This window comes from Oryx dammah, unplaced genomic scaffold (genome assembly GCF_014754425.2).
Source record: "Oryx dammah isolate SB20612 unplaced genomic scaffold, SCBI_Odam_1.1 HiC_scaffold_15, whole genome shotgun sequence".
Lineage (NCBI taxonomy): Eukaryota > Metazoa > Chordata > Mammalia > Artiodactyla > Bovidae > Oryx > Oryx dammah.
Window position 1 is genome coordinate 1,534,368 of NW_024070199.1, and position 21,763 is coordinate 1,556,130.

The following is a 21,763-nucleotide window of genomic DNA, read 5'->3' on the forward strand; positions in this document are numbered from 1 at the left end:
AATTTGCAGATGGGATAGGGGGACCCAGCAAAAAGTCCTCGCATGTGAACAGACAGTGGGGCAAGAAAACAGATTCTCTCTCCTCTTTTCTAGAAGCCAAGACCCCAATCCCGACAGCCAGGCAGCAAATAGGTACCTCTTCAGAAGAGGGCTCTGTGGTCCCCACTGAAGCAAGTCCTCTTGGATTTCCTGGTGAGTTGCCAGGAGTCTGCTGGCCCAGGTTCAGCACTGCTGTGCATGGTACTGCCCTTTCTGGACCATGCGCGGTGGGGCAGGTCCTGAGATAAGGACCACCGGGTTCTCTCAACTACCTCTCTCATAAGAGGTAGCAGGTTTGGGAGAAGGGAGATGGAGATGAGGAAAGATACTTTGTTTTAGGAAAACATGAGCTCCCAGTAGAAAGGAAAGACTTGAGCTGATAAAAGAAAGACTTTATTCTCTTGGAAGAAAGAATGCCTGCCACAGAATCCCAATCCCAAGTCCAAGTATAGGGGGAAGCTGGAGAGCAAGGGACAATGAGGTGTTTGACAGCGGATGCAACCCATGGGCAAAGCTGGGTCCCTGGGGAAGGGAAAACACGTTCTTTAGACCATGTGAAAAAGTATCAATATATGGCAGGTGGGTCCTCAGTCCTGAACTTTGGTTAAGCCAAATGAGCTTTTAAAAACAAAGGAAAACTGCTGTTTCTGATGGGGTCATAGATATTTAATGAACATACCTGCACTGAAGACTTAGCTCAGGGATTTTTATGGTAATTAGAGAAGGATGAGCGCTGAAGAATTGATGCTTTCGAACTGTGGTGCTGGAGAAAAGTCTTGAGAGTCCCTTGGACTGCAAGGAGATCCAAGCAGTCAATTCTAAAGGAAATCAGTCCTGAATATTCATTGGAAGGACTGATGCTGAAGCTGAAGCTCCAATACTTTGGGCACCTGATGTGAAAAACTGACTCATTTGAAAAGACCCTGATGCTGGGAAAGATTGAAGGTGGGAGGAGAAGGGGGTGGCAGAGGATGAGATGGCTGGATGGCATCACCAACTCAATGGACATGAGTTTGAGCAAACTCTGGGAGATAGTGAAGGACAGGGAAGCCTGGCATACTGCAGTCCATGGGCTGGCAAAGAGTCCGACATGACTTAGCAACTGAACAACAACAAAATTAAAATATACACTGAATAAAAAACAAGCTCCCTTACTCTTTTTCCTTAACACAGTGATTATTATTATTTTCATGCTAACCCATTGTGGAAACCCATAGCTTTGCCAGCAAAACAACATCCTGCCACCGTTAAAAGTATGTTACAATTTGTGGCTGTGGACCCAGTATTTGACATGGAGTGGTGTTCTATTTCCACCCAATTTAATTATATGCTCCCTTTATATATCGTGGATAGCTCACACTAGCAGAATTGTTTTGGCTGGTGAAAAACTGGCCATGACTTGTCATAATAGGCTGGTTTATAGAACCACTGAAGTATAGCTACTGCCCATCATTCGAGAATTAAGGCACCATAACAACAACCCTTTATTTACATATACTGCTGAGACAGTAAAAAAAGCAAATAGATTTCTTAAGTTGAGACAGCAGAAATCTCCCCCCAGGGCATGTGGCCCTTGGTGCGGCAGTAACACCGGCAAGCCTAAATAACTTCAGTGTTTGGTGTCTGTGTTTCAGCAGCGCATCACGTCATGGGCAGTTTGCAACATTCTAATAATAAAATGGAGTCTAAATTTGGAGTTGGGCTTCACCAACAGTAGATGGTAATGTACACAGTGGAATCTCTATGTGATTTGTGAGGAAGGTTTAAATTTGCTAATCACACTCCCTCTGAGAGATTCCACAGAGGGCCTGAAGTGGAATCAGATGGCAAAGCCTTCAGCCAGGAGAGCCTGACCTAGTTTACATTAACTCAGATCCTGCATCTGAGTCAAGTCAGGGATTCTTTCATCTTCAGACTCGGACTGAAAGAGTCTTAGCTTTCCCCTCATACAACAGAAACCCTCTATAAATCCACACTATCCCTGCCTCTCTCCCCCTTTTTTTGCCTACTCCATTCTCTCCTCTTCATGATCTCTGCGGAAAGTTTTACTGGGGTAAAGCATCATTGCTCTCATTGACTGTCTTGATAGTTCATGTAAATTGCCTTCTCCTTGTTCTTTTGGAGTTGCACTAGACTTGTTTGTAATACACACATTTTAAAAGCTTCCTCCAAAACATCTCCTCTTTACTTCTGTTTCTAGGGTGGTGTATTCACCCTCAGGTGCCCTTTAGCTTCCCATGTCTGCCTGTGAAAGGGTAGTGCATGGTCATTACGACTCAGATTGTTACCAGTCTTTCTGCAGTGACATGCAAGTGGTCCAAAGGGGGCAGATACTTCAAAGGGCATCCTGTTCCTTCGGGCTGCTGAGACCTGGGAAGGTGTGGAGAGGATAGGGAGAGGGCTCCACACAGCACCTTGCAGGCTCCTGCAGCTGGCCTGCTGAGCCCTTGGGATTCTGCAAAGCGACTGGCTCCTGTAATTGCTAACTTCCATCAGGGGGTTAAGAGGCTGACCCAGCACGGATGGAATCCACCTCTCTGGGAGAGCGCTTGGGTTGGTGATGCTTGAGAGAGTGGTCTGGCAGGTCTGCCTCCCCCCACCATCCCACCCCCTATCCCCCCCCAACCCCCCCACCCCACCCCCGGTGGCGGGAGCCCAGGGTGCTCACCTCCAGAGGCCAGGCCGGCACAGCTGCCTCCATGCTGGCAGGGCCCGCGCTCGCAGGCATCGGGGTAGAGCACGCAGCCCAGCTTCAGCTCCGTCAGGCCCACCACCTCGGCGAAGCTGCTGCGCTTGTTCTGCAGCGGCAGCTCGTTGTTATTCAGCACCACAGAGTCCAGGCAGCCCTGGAAGCCACTCAGCACCTGCGTGACCCGTGCGTCGGTCAGGCTGCGGATGCTGTCCGCCTGCACCAGGGCCCCGAAGTAGATGGCGCTCTCAGTGCCCAGCTTCTGGAAGTAGAGGGGTGCCCGGCGGCGCTCCACGTAGCTGTCATCCAGGGCCAGGCTGGTGAAGTTGCGGTTGAGCTCCAGGAAGACTGAGTGCCAGCTCCCGTCATTGACTGCACGGCCCGAGATGCCCAGGATGCCGGGGCCGCTGCCGCAGTCCAGCTGAAACCACAGCCTGCCGTCCACGATCTGCGCGGAACCAACACCGGGGTGCTTTTCAATGTGCATCTGGCCATGTGCTCTTGGGCACCCCGTTCCCAACCCCCGTTCCCAACTGGGCTTTTGATCCACGTACAAATCTGCTACGGTTTGGCTTTTAATAATTATGCTTTCTCCTCACATGCCATGCAAATGCATACCTGAGATTTCACAAATTGTCTTGTAATTAGCAACAGGAGTGCAGGCTCAGAAATCCACACTAATATTTCAGAATATTCCTATTGTGTCCATCTTCATCCTTTAAAAATTCACTGCAGTTTTCTGTTTAGGGGGGTCATTTATTCTGTGTGCCCTTCCAAACTATGACCAGCACAGAGTGAGTTCTGTAAACTCATTAATATTCATTTACAAATATTTATTGAACATCTACTGTGTGCCAAGCAGAGTGGCAGTGCCTGTGAGGACCACTGAGCAGAGTTGTCACCCCTGTCCTCCTGGGGCTTCTGTTTGAGCGGGGACAGGGCCATGAGTCAAATAAGCACAGAAACACATGTATATGCCCCAAGAAAGTCTGTGTGACTGTGCTGTAGGGGGTGAAGGAAGCCACGTAGATGTCTTATTTTCCAGCTTCATGCCTGTGTAAAGTTTATAAACTCTCTTATTAAGTGCTAGCCATCTCCTTACAACAGTTCTTCAGCTATTCATCATTTAGGTTAAGATTATCTTATAAAGTCCTCAGGGCTTGGCCAGTTGCTAGGGAATATATGTATATTCACTGCTATATTAAAAAGGGATAACCAACAAGGACCTACTGTACAGCACAGGGAACTCTGCTCAGTGTTATGTGGCAGCCTGGATGGGAGGGGCTTTGGGGGAGGCTGAGTCTCTTCGCTGTTCACCTGAGACTATAACAACACTTAATCAGCTATATCTCAATACAAAATAAAAAATTTAAGAAAAAAAGAATGGATGTGTATTTCATGACCTCAGGAGCTCCAGAAGGATCTGGCTAACTGTGCACACCTTGCAGATACTCCCAGCCCCTGGTCTGGGGTCAGCTACAGAGAACAGCCTGCTGTTTCTGTTGCCCTGGTGAGGGAAGGCACCCAGGTCTCCCCTGCCCCGAGCAGGCTAACTCCAAAAGGACAGCAAACTCAGGGACATGTGCCACCAGAGGATGCCAGCAGGCCGAATGCTGCTGGGCCAGTCCTGGTCCTCCAGGGAGAGCCAGGATCAGCTGCTGTGGAGGAGACAGGCTGGCCTTTCCTCTGTTGCCCAGCCTCATGTGCATTTCTCAGAAATGCGAGATGGTATGAGGATCTGGGGAATGAAGGCCAGAGCACTGTCTCGTCAGCAAGTCAGTATTGGGCCATGAAGGGTTTCACGGCCAGAAAGCATGAAACAGAAGCTATAGTTCTGTCCTTTGTGAACCAGCAGAAGAACCCGGTGGAGGCCAGCCTCTGAGTCACACCAGGGCAGCCAGCCTTCACCTAGGATCTGCCGACGTGTGCAGTCTTGTGCCAGGACCTGGGGAGAGAGCAGTAGCTTGTAGAGAGAGAAAGGGAAACGGGCAGAGGGGAAGGCACGGGGGCGCTCAGGGCACTGGGGCCAGGGAAGTGGCAGTGTCACAGAAATAGCCTGAATCCATCCTTCCAAGATGCATCTGGCTCCTGACAGACCTGTTAGGGATGGGTACACCACCACTCACCCTCACAAACGGGATGCTTTTCTATGCGTCAGCATTTTTTGCAGGCAACTAATTCCTAGGGACTCTCACTTCTGCCACCGAGACTCCATGAACTCATTGGCACCCTCTCTTCCTACATATAAAGTTTATGCCACATAATATGTGTATATGAAAGGCAGGAGGCTCTGTGAACCAGGCAGAGCCTTGGGATTTAGGAACGAGAAATCAAATTGCAGCTTTGCCATGTATCACACAGGTTCCCTAGAGAGAACTGGTTGGCGTCTAGGTTTGAAAAGTGAAAGTGTTAGTTTTCCAGTCCTGTCTGACTCTTTGCAACCCCATGCATTGTGGCCCGCCAGGCTCCTCTGCCCATGGGATTCTCCAGGCCAGAATACTGGAGTGAGTCGGCATTCCCCTCACCGGGGTCTTCCCAACCCAGGGATTAAACCCAGGTCTCCCACATTGTAGGCAGATTCTTTACCGTCTGAACCCCCAGGGAAGCTCTGGGTTTAAGACCCCTTATAGAGAAAGCAAAGAGAACTGCCGTGGCTTATTTTACCAGGAGAATGAGTCCACTACAGAATTGTCAGCCACCTTGTACATGGTACATACATCCTGTGCTTGGTAATACAAATGTATGCAGGCAAAAAGACTGGAGACAAATTTTTATTTTCAGAGATCATTCATGTGTGATCTATGCTGTTGTTTTTGTCATTTTTTTGGTTGTTGTTCAACAAAATGTACTGAATGAATATTGTAAATCATCCCAGAATACTTTCTCCGTGACAACTCCTGGATAATATCCATATTTTTATTTCAATGTCAGTAATAAAACGATCAAATGTGACTTTGGGGACTACCTGCCTCTGGCACAGTCCATCTGCTGTAGTGTTCAGTGGCTGTAGAGTCTATAGGGGTCCCCAGTCTATCAAGGAAAATCTTGGAGTGAGGGTGCACGTCATCTAAGGTTTTGTAAAAGGATGTATTTAATTAATATATTACTTGGTACATTCCCCTCCCTAACCCTAACCCCCATCTCTTGGGATAATAATCAAGTTATAAATTCAGCCAGAACTTATATGGCTCTGATGTAGTCACATACATAGATGTTCTATCACTAAGGAAGACAAAATTATCCCATGGTAATACAGTGTATGGTTAAGCTTGCTGTTTTGTTTTTCCTGTTGAAAAAAATAACAGCAACAACACAGCTGAGTGAATAGAAAGCCATATACCTAAACGACCCCCAGCTTTTGAAAACAAAAGTGACTCGTACCTTCTAAATTCTAGGAGTTTGGAATTTTAAGCCTTGTCTAGATGACAAACTAGAATGCTGATACCAAAAGCTACCTTGTAAAAAGTCAATATCTGGCTATTTTACAAGTATATTACGCCAAGAGGAAGAGAGAATGCTTTCACATCTGAGTCCTCTCAACTTGGAAAATTATACTCTGATCATATTTAGTTTTTCTGTCTTGAGAATGGGGTTTATCCAGTTTTAAAGAATCTCTCTTTTAAGAGGACAAAGCTTCTTCAAAAAAGAGGGCAAGTTAGTTTAATAGAAACTGAAGTGTACGTGAAACTATAAGAAAAGTCTACAGCAAGGATCTGAAATGGTGTGTTTGTCGGGGTGGAGAAGTGGAGACAGGCAGGCAACGTGTTCAATTAAAGCATAATATTACAAAAGGTGCAGGTATTCAGGGTTGTCTGAAATCAGTGATGTGCTTTAACCTGGATCTTCAGTGGCTTGGGGTTAGGGAGACAAATTATCAGAGCTATAAGTCACCTTGTAAGAAAGCAGGATTTTGCGTAAGAAAGTATGAATATCAGTGCAAAGTCTGACTGCTTCAGACTGTGTGTGGCTCTGGAAGTGCACATCATTATGAACTTGTAAGAAGGTTACAAATACTCTTTGAAAGGGAATGTTTCGAAAACCTATTTTTAAGACGGCCATTAATAGATACCTGGCATACAGCAGGATGGACACAATAAAGGTAAGGTCCTAGTAGAGGCAGAAGGGATTAAGAAGAAGTGGCAAGAATACACAGAACTGCACAAAAAGGTCTTAATGACATGGATAACCACAATGGTGTGATCACTCACCTAGAGCCAGACATTCTGGATGCGAAGTCAAGTGGGCCTTAGGAAGCATCACTACGAACAAAGCCAGTGGAGCTGATGGAATTCCAGCTAAGCTATTTCAAATCCTAAGAGAAGATGCTGTTCAAGTGCTGTATTCAATATGCCAACAAATCTGGGAAACTCAGAAGTGCCCAGAGGACTGGAAAAATGTCAGTTTTCATTCCAATCCCAAAGAAGGGCAGTTCCAAAGAATGTTCAAAGTACTGAACAATTGCACTCATTTCACATGTTAGTTGGTTATGCTCAAAATCCTTCAAGCTATGTGAACTGAGAATTTCCAGATGTACAAGCTGGGTTTAGAAAAGGGAGAGGAATCAAAGATCAAAATGACAACATTCGTTGGATCACAAAGAAAGCAAGGGAGTTCCCGAAAAACATCTGCTTCATTGACTATGCAAAAGCCTTTGACTCTGTGAATCACAACAAACTGTGGGAAATTCTTAAAGAGAAGGAAATACCAGACCAACTTACTTGTCTCCTGAGAAGCTTGTATGCAGGTCAAGAAGCAACTGTTAGAACCTTATGTATGTGGAACAACAGACTGGTTCAAAATTGTCACCCTGTTATACGCAGAGTACATCATGGGAAATGCCAGGCTGGATGAAGCACCAGCTGGAATCAAGGTTGCTGGGAGAAATATCAACAACCTCAGATATGCAGGTGATACTACTTTAGTGGCAGAAAGTGAAGAGGAACTAAAGAGCCTCTTGATGAAAGTGAAAGAGGAGAGTGAGAAAGTTGGCTTAAAACTCAACATTCAAACAACTAAGATCATGGCATCTGGGCCCATCACTTCATGGCAAATAGAAGTGGAAAATGTGGAAATGGTGACAGATTTTATTTTCTTGGGCTCCAAGGCTCCCAAATCACTGTGAACAGTGACTTCAGCCATGAGCTTAAAAGACATTTGCTCCCTGGAAGAAAAGCTATAAAAAACTAGACAGAGTATTAAAAAGCAGAGACATCACTTTGCTGACAAACATCCATATAGTCAAAGCTATGGTTTTTCCAGTAGTCATGTATGGATGTGAGAGTTGGACCATAAAGAAGGTTGAGTGCTGAAAAATTGATGCTTTCAAATTGTTTTGCCTGAGAAGATTCTTGAAAGTCCCTTGGACTGCAAGGAGATTACACCAGTCAACCCTAAAGGATATCAACCCTGAATATGCAATGGAAGGACTGATGCTGAAGCTGAAGTGCCAATCTTTGGCCACGTGATGCAAACAGCCAACTCACTGGAAAAGACTGTGGTGCTGGGAAAGACTGGAGACAAAAGAAGAGAGCAACAGAGGATGGGATGGTTCGATGGCATCACTGACTCAATGGACATGAACTTGAGCAAATGCCAGGAGACAGTGAAGGACAGGGAAGCCTGGTGTGCTGCAGTCCATGGAGTTGCAAAAGTTGGACATCACTTAGTGACTAAACAACAACAACATACAGTAGATGCTCAAAAAATATAGTTTCAATGAATACACAATGAATAAATCTCAGTCCTCTGAATCTCTTCTTCTGATAAACAGTGTAGTACTCCTGATCTGCCTGCCACTGCCAGAGGCCAGCTCCACTATTGATTAGTTAAGGCAAGTCACTGATGCCCTCTGAACCTCGGTTTTCTTAGAGGTGAAAAAGTAGACACTCACACGTGTGCACAAGAGAGTGAGAATAAAAATTCATGGAAGCTGCTGTAAAGCACAGGGAGCTTAGTCTGGTGCTCTGTAATGACCTAGAGGGATGGCGGGATGGGAGGGAGGTTCAAGAGTGAGGATGCAGGTATACACACACGATTCATGTTGTACAGCAGAACTAACACAACAGCTCCCCTGGCGGCTCAGATGGTGAAGGAGCTTCCTCACACACAGGGTCATACTAACGCATACATGTGGAATTTAGAAAGATGGCAACGACAAGCCTGTATGCGAGACAGCAAAAGAGACACAGATGTATAGAACAGTCTTTTGAACTCTGTGGGAGAGGGCAAGGGTGGGATGATTCGGGAGAATGGCATTGAAACATGTATAATATCATATATGAAACGAATCACCATTCCAGGTTCAATGCATGATACTGGATGCTTGGGGCTGGTGCACTGAGACGACCCAGAGGGATGTTACGGGAAGGGAGGAGGGAGGGGGCTTCAGGATGGGGAACACGTGTATACCTGTGGTGGATTCATGTTGATGTATGGCAAAACCAATACAATATTGTAAAGTAATTAACCTCCAATTAAAATAAATAAATTTATATTAAAATAATTAAAAAAAGAATCTTCCTGCAGTGTAGGAGATTCAGGTTTGATCCCTGGGTAGGGAAGATCCCCTGGAGAAGGAAATGGAAACCCACTCCAGTATTCTTGCCTGGAAAATTCCATGGACAGGGGAGCCTGGCGGGCTACAGTTCCCAGGATTGCAAAAAATCAGATGTGACTGAGTGAAAAGCAATTAAACTGGTCTTCCCAGGAGGTGCTAGTGGTAAAGAACCTGTCTGCCAATGCAGGAGACTTAAAGAGACTCAGGTTGGATCCTGAGTTAGGAAGATCCTTTGGAGAAGGAAATGGCAACACACTCCAGTATTTTTGCCTGGAGAATTCCATGGACAGAGGAGCCTGGAGGGCTACAGTCCACAGGGTCACAGAGTTGGACACAATGGAAGAGACTTAGCACACACACTAACGAGCAAGTACTTCTTGTACTTTTGCTATAATATTGGACCTGAAAGACTAACATAGGGAAAAATATTACTTGTGTCTTGGGAATCTCTCCTAGTGATCCAACATGTTTCTTTTATAGGTTTGAGGAGAGCCACGGAACCCACCCCACCATTTTCATCATGACTTTGGCTGCCAGGAAATTCAGAGCTGTAGTCTGTGTTCAGCGAATCCCTGGTCTAGATTTTTTAATGGTCTGTTCATCCCTATTTTACTAGTTGAGTGTTAGCCTTTTCTTTTATATCTTTTCAAAAGTTCAAGTATAATTAACTTATTCCATTAGTTTCAGGTGTGCCACATGTTGAATCAATATTTTTATACATTACAAAATGATCGTCACTGTTGAGTCTAGCTACTATCTGTCGCAGTACAAAGTTATTACAGTATTACTGACCACATTCCCTCTGCCATATATTACCTCCTCATGGCTTATTTATAACTGTACGTCTGTCCCTCCTGATCCCCTTCCCCTAATTCACCTATCCCTGTTTTCATCTTAATGGTGCTTTGATTTTATCACTTTTGAATTTTTACGGTGAGCCTGGAATCTCTTTTGGAAGTGACAAAGTATCAATCGTAAACAGAAGGATGAGCGCCTCCTTGTCCATGAGTATGTTCATTTCCTGAGGTCTCCATGCAATTCTTCAACTGTCTTCGAGGGGTACCCTCTACCTTGCAGGTCATCTTAAGTACTTTTTAGAGAATGTGCTTTAGCTGGGAAAATATAAACAACCAAGAGGTGCAGTTTAAACAAAGCACTGCAGCGGAGTCATTGAACCAAAGTACAAGGCACACACTGAACCTAGAGCCAATGAAATTAAATCTTGCATGAGGCTGAAAATGTTAAGCAAACAGATTCAAATCCCCTAAGTGGATATTCCTGGCGACTGCAGGGGAGTATCCGCAGTAGTTTAGTACAGCTGTGTCCTGCTTTGGGCAAAGCCAACATATGAAAAGCAAACTTACCCAACAGACAGATTGGGGCAGGGGTGATTGTTCACATCACAAAGGGATTAATGGAAGGGTTCCTTCAAATAGCAAGCATCCCTGGTTTATTAGAATTCCATTTATAGAGATTCAATTTACACAACTCTCAGAAACACACTTGGTTCATGAAATACAATATACCTTAGGAGCTACAGCTGCATAAAAGTTGACTTATTCTTCTTTCCCATCCCTAGGGTTCTGCACATTTTAGATGTTTGCTGGTGAAGTGTCAAATGACACGTTCCATTTTAGGATCAAGCCATTCATATCCCATATTTTTGTTCTCTCTCAAATTTAACGCTATTTAAAAGAACTGCTAATAGAAAGTACTTGCTTCCTAAGGATGTTCAGCAGCTGCCAGTCCTGTTAAAGCTGGAAGGAGGGAGGGGGAGGTCAGTGATACCTGGGCAGGGTCCCTGGAGCTGCAACCTCTACATGAGCAGAGTGCCTTCCTAGTAATCATACAACCCTGCCTCTCAGGGTTGTTTAGGATGGAGGGGACACAGGTATACCTACGGCCGACTCATATCGATGTACGGAGGAAACCATCGCAATATTGTAAAGTTAACTATCCTCCCATTAAAATGAATAAATAAAATTTAAAAATAAAATTAAAAAAAAAGAAAGTGAGCTAAGGATGCTAGGAAGCTTGCTTCCGTAGCCAGGAGGTTAAAAAGACAGGACTTAGGTTTTTGAATTTATCATCTTCCATCATGAAGATCTGATTTGAATTCACTGTTTTCTAAAACTGTGCATCCAGAGTGTTTCTCTCTCTCTCTCTTTTTTAAATAAATCTGTCCAAAATTTTTCTAAGTGGCATACTTTCTTTTTTTTCGTTTTATTTTTTGGCCTTGAGGCATACAGGATCTTTGTTCCCAACCAAGGACTGAACCCTAACACTACACTGTAGGTGTGGGAGCCTGACCACTGGACCACCAGAGAAGTCCCTCGTTTTCTTTTGAAAACACTGTTTTCCTAATGGGGCTGAATGATTCTCTGATTTGAGTGAGTCAGGGTAGCGGGAGATTCCTCATGAAAGTGGCCAACTTTAAACTCCAGCTCGTGGCTCACTCCCTCCGCACAGAGCCTGGAGTTCCAGAGGCAGGTGTATGACGTCTATGTGGCAGGAGGGCCCGTCGCATCTCTTCCCTCCAGGATTAAAGCCTGAGTCATCTAACCAGCAGCAGCATCTAACCTAACAAACAGCCAAAGCACAGGAGCTAACACAGCCCACCACGATCCCCGTTAAGCCGAGTGACAGAGCAGCAGGAAGGAGAAAACCGCCCGCCATTTCCCCGTGGATAAGTGGGTCCTGTTGGACAGATGCCACCCACCTCTGAAGGCACGTCCAGAGGAAAATAGTGTTCCATTAAACATGGCTCCCTCCTAGGCCCCCTTCCCCTCCCATCCAGAAGGCTTAGTCTTATTTACAGAAGCCCACTTGGTTTTGGATGGAATGAGTTGTAGTAACAACACTGAAATGGCACCCCACTCCAGTACTCTCGCCTGGAAAATCCCATGGACAGAGAAGCCTGGTGGGCTGCAGTCCATGGGGTCGCTGAGAGTTGGACACGACTGAGCGACTTTGCTTTCACTTTTCACTTTCATGCACTGGAGAAGGAAATGGCAACCCACTCCAGTGTTCTTGCCTGGAGAATCCCAGGGACGGGGGAGCCTGATGGGTTGCCATCTATGGGGTCGCACAGAGTCGGACATGACTGAAGCGACTTAGCAGCAGCAGCAGCAGCAGCAACAACACTGAAAGCTGGAGATAGCGAGGGGATGGAAAGCGTGGTGTGAGCGAGACTGGAGGTGGGGCCAGGTTCGGCATGCTGTAGCCGTACAACCTCTCTGAACCTCTCATGTCCGACTCTTCGCGACCCCACGGACTGTAGCCCACCAGGCTCCTCTGTCCAGGGATTTCCCAGGCAAGAATGCTGGAGTGGGTTTCCAGGCCCTCCTCCAGGGGATCTTCCCTACCCGAAGACCGAACTTGGGTTTCTTGTGTCTCCATATGGGATCTCAGGTGGCGCTAGTGGTGAAGAACCTGCCTGCCCATGCAGGAGACGCAAGAGACTCGGGTTCAATCCCTGGGTCAGGACGAGCCCCTGTAAGTGGCAACCCACCCCAGAGTTCTGGCCTGGAGAATCCCAGGGACAGAGGAGCCTGGTGGGCCATACAGTCTATGGGGCTGCAAAGAATTGTACATGACTGAGTATATATAGATATAAATAAATCACTTTTATTATATTAACTTCATAACACAAACCAAATGAGGCATGTAAAGCTGTTAGTATTATTGCTGCTGTTGTTTTTAGGAAGGCTTCAGAGGCTCTCATGTGAATACAAATGCAAGACTTGCTCTAAAGGAAATCTAGTGCCTTTGGAGAGTTTCTGAGGCTGGGAATGATTTAAAAATTAGGCTACTTGGGCCAGAAGAGGGCATATGGAATCTTCTGTACCCCAGATCTCCAATGTCCTTCCAGAGCAAGAACAGAAGTGACCTTCAGGGGTCACTGGGGATAGACCCATGTGGTATAAGAGGATACAGTCAGCCTTTTGAAAGGACCACCCCTGCCGTGGAATTGATTAGGAAACACTCTAATGAACTGTTGAGTGATTACAGCTCAAAGGAGGCCAGCCCTTGAACCCACTCTAGAGAGAGGTACCCCAGTCTCCAAAGAGGCAATTCTGAAGCTGAACGTACAAAAGAAAATGGGGTATTGGCACACTTCCCAGTTTTGCTGCTGTTCCCCTGGCCCTAAACTCAGCTTCTGGTTTCTGAACTTAAAAGACAAAACGATTTCAGACTCCAATTCAAGAGCCAAAATACTAACATGAGAACTGACTGCAGGAAAAGATAACCCATTTTAATTACCTTCAGTATGATGCAGGGGTTTGCTCTGGTGTACATTATAATCCCATTGCTTTGCAGGGTCCGCAGACGCAGGGCCAGTTTAAAGTCTTCTTCTTTGCTGTTTTCAGAAAGCCTGTATTTGATGTAACTGTTTCCAGCAAAGCTGAGAGAAGTGTGCCCTGAAAATGCCATGATGAGGAGACACAGATACTTTGAACATCCAGACACCAGAAGGGACCCATGGGATCACCAAACAACTACCAATCAAGTTGATTAAAGACTGTGGGAAGTTGGCAAAGGCATTGAGGACCAATGATTTTGGATTAAAAACTGTTTCTCCATTTTGGGTCACATTCCAATTTCAAAGTAAAAAAAATAATATTTAACTAGTCAGATGCCCCAAATCTGAGTTTCTCATGTCAAGGGCAACTTGGTATGTTCTCTAACCTGAATTTTCCTAGAGTCACTAAACTCCCAATTCCTGTTTTCTAAAATTAGCATTTAAAAAAAATATTCCTTCATGCCCACCCACACCACTTAGACACTTGAAAACTTTCACCTCCATGAAATAAGGGAAAGATAAACCATTTTCAAAGAATATCCACATTTCCCAAGTATCCTGATGCTGAACAGCGAACTTAGGTCATTTGCACAAATGTTGAAAAAGGCAATGACACAAAGGAAGTTCAAGTTTTGTGCAGTCACAGATTTACCTTTAACCATGAATTTCAGGCTCCCCTGCCTAGAATGTTTAGTAGCTACCCGTATCGCCCAATTCTGAGTTCGTTCTCTCTCTCTTTTTTCTTTACTGCCTTCCACTTTATGTTTTAAGAAGCAAAGTAATGGCTGAAAAGCTGTCTCACTGGGATGAAAGTGTGGAAATACACCAAAATGGATGATAATCATGGACCATGAAGAATTTTCCACATAGAAAGGAGAAGGGAGATGGGCAAAAAGGGACATCTGAAGTTAGGAAAAGTACCCTATCGTCACCCTGCAGACCCACCTGCAGTGCATACAGCAGGCGTGCTGGGGGTGGGGCAGCATAAGTATCTTAGAGCCTTAGAAGACTTCAAAAGCAAGTATGTGGATTCAGGGACAGCTCTGTTTTTGAAGTCAACTCTGAAAGAGCTTTGGCTTCCATTTTTAAGAACAGTGCTTGTTTTTGCAAAGCCTGAGTTTTTAGAACCCAGTGCTTCGCAAGTGCCTTGCACATATTAGATATAATAATTTTTTATTCCCATTGTAACTGCTATTATAATCATCACTCAATAAATATTTCTTGGATTCTATATCTTGGATTCTATTCTATACTGCTTATATCTGCAGTACATCCTCTACTAAAAGGGTTCTATTGGTAACAAAAGTGAACATTACTCTTTTTAGAGGAAAGAAATGGTAGAACATATAAGAATCAAGAGAAGTATTGAAACTGAGTGATGATCAGAAATGGAGGGTCATCTGGATTAGAATAACACAAATACTGATTTTTTTTTTCTTTAAGACACAGAGGTGATCACCTCGCCTTTCAGGAACATGCAGTTAGCTGTACATTTGCAGTGGGGAGTCTTACCTGGTCTAGGCTGGGCTTACCCTACAAAGGTCAACTGAACTGGCTCAGCTTCACTTTCTGTTGAGAGGTATAGGCTCAGAACATGAAAGGCCATGCCACAGATACTCCAACTCCTCTGCCTAACCAACAGCCTTTTATTTATTTTCTATAATTTCACAGTCTCAGCATGTACATGACGCAATTGAAACCCAGGCTACGGTCTCCCATTATGCAAGGAACCCACAGGCATTGCATGTTCCCTGAGCACAGGCTGCAGCTGCAACAAATTCCAAGTATCTGATGGGATGCTAGCTGGGGTTCACTCTGAAAGAAAATGTCACATGCAGACAGAATGTCTTCTGGAAGGGCGAGGGCAGTGTAATTTACTCAAGGGCAAGGGCTTCCAGAATATGCAGCTGGACCCTCATCATCCCACCGCGCTCTGTACCTGAGCACTCTCCGAGCTTTCCCGGTGGACACTGGCAGAGGAACGGTCTCCTGCTGGCTTCGTAACCAACGCACTGCATGTCTCCCGGACACGGCTTCTCCACACAGGGATCGTCGGCCCCTGGACACAGTCCTCCTGTGACAGGGGAATACACATGATCAGTAGAAAGGCAATCACTCTACACTCTGCGAAGTCCAGGAAGCACAGGATGGTTAGAGAGCTGGGCTCAACAGGCTCTGGGCTGAGAGACAAAGTGCTGCCCAGAAGCAGGATGGCCTGAGTGGGCTTCACCTGCTGCAGGTGCCCAGCGGGGGTCTCTGCATCTCCCAAAGCTCACTGCCGGACTGAGGGAGGATGAGGGCAAAGAGCCAGTGGAGCTCCTCTTTTTAGGTTAAATCAAATGTCAGATGTACTAAGGCTGTGAAGTGACTGCTGTAACTTCAGCTAAGAAAGGCCTCATGACACAGGCTCCGATAGCGTTTATTGGCTGGGACTCCTGCCTGTTGCTGTGGTTTAGCTGCTAAGTTGGGTCTGATGCTTTTGCCACCCCATGGACTATAGCCCACCAGGCGCCTCTGTCTGTGGGATGTTTCAGGCAGGAATACTGGAGTGGGTTGCCATTTCCTACTCCAGGGGACCTTTCAGACCCTTGGACTGAACCCACAGCTCCTGTGTTGGCAGATGAATTCTCTACCACTGAGCCACTAGGGAAGACCTGGGGCTTGTGCATACTGGGGGCCACTTGAATGCGTCGCTTGTGTTTAGATTTCTTCTGCAACTCCAGGAGATGTTAGCTGTTGCTTTCAGAGGAAAAAAAGACTTTAATAAAGAAAAGTGACTCACTTTAAATCGTGCGAGCACAACTCCCATTGTTTCCGAATCCCTTCTGCTCCCTGCTATTGTATTGATTGGTTGTAAATGTATCAAACATGGTAGACTTATCTTTGGCAAAGGAAGGCTTCCTTTTCACCTGTTTGATGTTCCTAGCACAGTGAGACGAAAGGTTAATTCTTCTTAAAGGAAATTCTGGAAAGCAGATCAGCTAATTAAAGTAGAATTCAGGACCCAAGGGAGATTTTCAGAACTGTGAGGATGGCAAACACGGCTTCCCTGAAGGAAATGCACTTCCCAAAGGTCTTGGATATTTCAAATGTAATTAGGTGAGAGTTTAAATGGTAAAATACTGTAGAAAAGAAGACACAAATTGAAAGCAACCTACAGCTGGGTTAGGCAGTGGCCTAAAGAAGCCCCCCTTCTCTGTGGGGCTTCCATTGTCCCGTCATTTCTTTGTCCAGGAGAAAGTGGACACTTAATGCCAATAACAGATAAACATTTTAGGAACTTTAATCCTGGAGGGGAGTGATGTAAGAAGCACCAGCAGACTCAGAATTCATAAATCCTGTTTTCCACCAGTTGAGAGCTCAGCCATAAAAGATACTCCTGGCAAGGATCCAGCTTACAAAGTCTTAGAAGATGAAGGGATTTTTAACTGAAAATTTGAAGTGATCTTCACAAATGGTTCAGAAAGACCTAAGTGCCCTGAAATATATCTTCCTCTGTTCGTTTCAAGAAAATCTTTATTCCTGCTGCGTTTTTATCAATATTTATGGAATTTAAGACAGGTGTTCAACCACCTTATGATCTGTTTCAAGGCGCTTTTGATAAGCAGTTTTGGAATTTTTGATGCATTCATCCAACAAGAAAAAAATTTTCAAGCCACTGAGGTGATAGACCTGGGCATATAAAGATGAAAACAAAAATTAGCCCATCTCTTCCTCCCTCTAGAAAACAACGCACAAACACATGGTTAGAATACAGTAAGGTAACTGCTTTGCTAGGGATTTGTGAGTACAAGGGAAGCCCTAGAGAAGGAACAATTGTGCTTCCTGGGAGAATGTCGAAAGACTTTGCAAAGGAAGAAAGCATTTTAAACTCAGGTTTGAAGGATGAGATCTTTTGAGTAGTAAGGGTCTGTGCTTCTTGGGAATGAATCACCTATGCGTGCATGTGTGCTAACTCGCTTTAGATGCGTCCAGCTCTTTGTGACCCTACGGACTATAACCCACCAGGCTCCTCTCTCCATGGAGTTCTCCAGGCAAGAACACTGGAGTGGGCTGCCATGCCCTCCTCCAGGGGATCTTCCCGACCCAGGGATTGAACCCACGTCTCTTATGTCTCCTGCATTGGCAAGCAGGATTTTTACTACTATGCGTCGCTTGTGTTCAGATTTGGGCCACCCAGGAAGCCCTCAGTCAACCGTAGTTAGTGGTTTAACTGCAAGCATGTTCACTCACGGTATGTTCACAACTCTCCCTGCCCACTCTGTGCTGTCTCCACGAGTGGCTTCACTTCCGTTTCTGAGGCCTGCACACCTCTAGGTAGCTCCCCCTTGTTGGCTAGTTAGCATACGCTCAAAAGTGCCAACTGAGCCCAGTGCCGATGTCAGCAACATGGAGGTAGGTGGTAATGAGCATCACTGAATCACAGAGTGCATTCCATCAAATAGACCTAACGCTGAAGTCATTGGACAGTAACTTCCAATTAGACATAGAAACAATAATTTATGTATTTAAGAAATCTGTTCCTCTCTGTTCCATGGATGCGTCTTTTTTTATGTCCTATTTTAGTCAGCCAAAATATATCCTTTCTATAAAAGTCTGTGTTTCAGAGACATAGCGACATATACTACATTCATAGTCTTTTCTACACTAATGCAATAGCTTCACTGCTTAGAAAACTTGCATTATCAAAAATGCAGTTTAAAAACCTCTGTTTCAAAGGGGGAAAAGAGGACTAGATAATTTCCAGACCCATGATAGCAAAGCTATTTTCTTCTTCCAGGAGTTATGTAACATTAAAAAAAAAAAAAACTGTAAGGACATATAATAAAGGCTGCTGCTGCTAAGTCACTTCAGTCGTGTCCCACTCTGTGTGACCCCATGGACTGCAGCCTACCAGGCTCCTCCGTCCCTGGGATTCTCCAGGCAAGAACACTGGAGTGGGTTGCCATTTCCTTCTCCAATGCATGAGAGTGAAAAGTGAAAGTGAAGTCGCTCAGTCATATCCTACTCTTAGTGACCCCATGGACTGCAGCCTACCAGGCTCCTCCATCCATGGGAGTTTTCAGGCAAGAGCACTGGAGTGGGGTGTCATTGCCCTCTCCGATAATAAAGGCTAGACACTATATTTCAGAATAAACACAGTATTTGAATACTTCTCCCTTTTATTCACATATTTTGAACTTTTCTTTTGCCACAAGTCCTGCCCTGGTAATTAGCACTGGGCTTCTCACTTTATCAACCATATCACTTATATTAGGTTACAAGAGAGTCACTTAGACCAGCAACTGGAGTTCAAATTCACAGTTCTTTTCTTCTTTCCTTATATCATAACCATGTGTGTGCTCAGCTGCTCAGTAGGGTCGGACTCTTTGTGACCTCATGGACAGTAGCCCACCAGTCTCCTCTGTGCATGGGATTTCCCGGGCAAGAGCCCTGGAGTGGGCAGCCATCTCCTCCAGGGGATCTTCCCGACCCAGGGACCAAATGCACGCCTCCTGCCTCTTCCGCACTGGCAGGCAGACTCTTTACCACTGCACCACCTGGGAAGCCCATGTCGGAACAATGGAACCTAGATAATTAAATTAATCAAATTAATGAATTAGGTTAGAGCCAGTCCCCCTTATAAACACTCCAGCTGGCGGACAGATAGAAACTATATTAATACATTATAATAAGTGCATTCTAAGGTTAATATAAATGTAAATATTAGACATATAATGATACATATTTCTATTCATTCCAGCAGCCATTGACTTTGATAGGTTAGTGTTCCTTCTTTTTCTCTTTAATACGTTTCTTAAGGCAGAAGGGACAGTTCTGGCAAGCAGTCAGTTTCTTGATGCTTTTAAAATCCCAGGGGGCCTCCTCCCTGCCTCGCAGACCGGGACGGAAAGAGCCACAGACTTTGCTCCCCAGCTGCTGCTGTCAGTCCGCTCTGCTCGCAGTCTGCTCTCTTGCGGCTCAAGGAGGTACGAAGGCAGATTGGAGTCTGCAGGTTAGTGTTAACGTAACGTCCTCCTTAGCTGGGGACACATGTGAGCAAGTGTATAAAACGTAGTCTCAAGCAGAGAAAGAGTTCGGATTACTGAGAAACGGCTTTTCCCAAACCAATTACTCCCCATATACAATACTGTATTTCTTTCCTCTCTATCAGCTATGATAAGAAGTTAGATCCTTTCTGAAATATTTATGTGAGAGGGACTTGACCTTCGTACACCAACCTTGAACAATGCCACATGTCCTTTGACCTCAGATGGATGTCAGAGCTTCCCAACCCAGGGATTGAACCTGTGTCTCTAGGTCTGGGTCCTGGGGACATCAACCTTCTTCCCAGCCAACGCCCTAAAATCTCTAGCAACATAAAATGCAGCATGATTTCAATGGATGAGGAGGGATTAACTTGTTTTGCAAAGCTTATGGTTGTTCGGTTCAGTTCAGTCGCTCAGTCGTGTCCGACTCTTTGCAACCCCATGGACTGCAGCACGCCGGGCCTCCCTGTCCATCACCAACTCCTGGAGTCCACCCAGACTCATGTCCATTGAGTCGGTGATGCCATCCCGCCATCTCGTCCTCTGCCGTCCCCTTCTCTCTGAACAGAGGTCCACCGGGGGTGCAGGCTCTAGCTTTACATGCTCTGTATCTTCAGGCATCCATCAGTCTGGGGCCAGGGTGAGCAGGAAGGGAGAAGTATCCCCTTTATCAAAGCGGCTGACGCCATTTGTGGCGAGTCAGGGCAGGACAGAAGGATCAGGTGCTTTTAGCAACTGCCATAGCAGGGAGCAGGCAGAGAAGTCTGTCCCCCTACCCCTAGGTCCCCTCTGGAAGGCAGGGCAATGTAATAGGGAGCGGTGTGGCGCTGACCAGCGGCAGCCCTGAATGTTGTTCCTGACTAGTTATTCAAGCACTTCCTGTGTGGGACCTATCAAAGTTAACGGCTGCTGGAAGGAATAGAGGTATACATTATTATATATCTAATATTTAAATTAATATTAATTTTAATGTTATTAAAATGTATTATGCATTAATATATTTTCTATATGTCCTTCAGTTAGAGTTTTTAAGGGGTCACTTCACTTCTCTGGGTCTTGCTTCCCTTTCATGAAAAATGAGGATAATTACTCTTGGAAATTTGTGAGCATTAGATGGTTTAATGTATGTGAAAGCAACTTGTAAAGAAAAAAAATTGAGGGTAAAAACAAATTACTACAGGGTCCCCAAACTGGAGACACTCGCCTGACTGGGAAACACGGCAGAGATCTGAGCTCCAGTATAATGCCTTCTTTGCTGTCCTTTTTGGGTCAGATTCATGACTTGTAAACTGACAGATGATATGAAATACCGTGTGTCTGGGAGAACTTTGTGTTAATCAGTGTCACAGGCAACGTGCAGCAGGGTCAGCCCCTTCATAACTGTCCCGGGCAGAGGGATTCTTTTCACAGAGACTCTCCACCAGGAGGGGTGTGCACACAATGTGGCTTCTCGTCACAAGGCTCCCCACCTCCCAAAGCTTCGCTCAGGTGGACATTTCGGTCACTCTTTACAGAGCTGAAAACGTAATTCCCTCGAGCAGGAGCTCAGGGCTTTGGAATCTGCAGGGAGGAGAGAGGCAGTCCTCTCGTGGTTTTAGAAGGGTCTCACTGCCCCACGTATGTCTCTCCTCGCCTTAGTGAAGGTCGCTCAGTCATGTCTGACTCTCTTCGACCCCATGGACTGTCCATGGAATTCTCCAGGCTAGAATACTGGAGTGGGTAGCCTTTCCCTTCTCCAGGGGATCTTCCCAACCCAGGAATCGAACCAGGGTCTCCTGCATTGTAGGTGGATTCTTTACCTACTGAGCTACGCACCTTATCTCCCCAAATTCCCTCGGCTCCCTGGATTAAGTCTGTACCTTTGGCTAATGCATCAGTATCCAGCTGTGATTATTACTGCTGCCATTTTGAGCTTATTCAACCCCTTGATTTATATCTCTGCCTTATTATACTGAGAATCTAACAACTAATGGTAAACATCCTACACCCTGAATTCACATGCTTTGCCAACGTGCCATGTCTCAGTCAATGCCACATACATCAGTAAGCTCCCTTCATAATTTCTGGCCTGCATGAAATTTTAAAACATAGTTTCCTAAGGTCCCTTGGCTTTGAAATGGTTTCCTGTGGTTCTCCCCAAAGCACAG

At 45.4% G+C, this 21,763-nt stretch overlaps 1 protein-coding gene across 1 annotated transcript in view; it reads right to left on the reverse strand.

Moving 5' to 3' along the window:
- LOC120874836 (protocadherin Fat 3-like) overlaps positions 1-21,763 on the reverse strand; it is a 47,812-nt gene that overhangs the window by 14,328 nt on the left and 11,721 nt on the right. The window contains exons 3-5 of the mRNA XM_040256533.1: positions 15,527-15,661; positions 13,548-13,705; positions 2,708-3,176 (exon numbers count right to left, since the gene is read on the reverse strand). Of these exons, the coding sequence (XP_040112467.1) occupies positions 2,708-3,176; positions 13,548-13,705; positions 15,527-15,661 (762 nt within the window). The remainder of the gene's footprint in view (positions 1-2,707; positions 3,177-13,547; positions 13,706-15,526; positions 15,662-21,763) is intronic.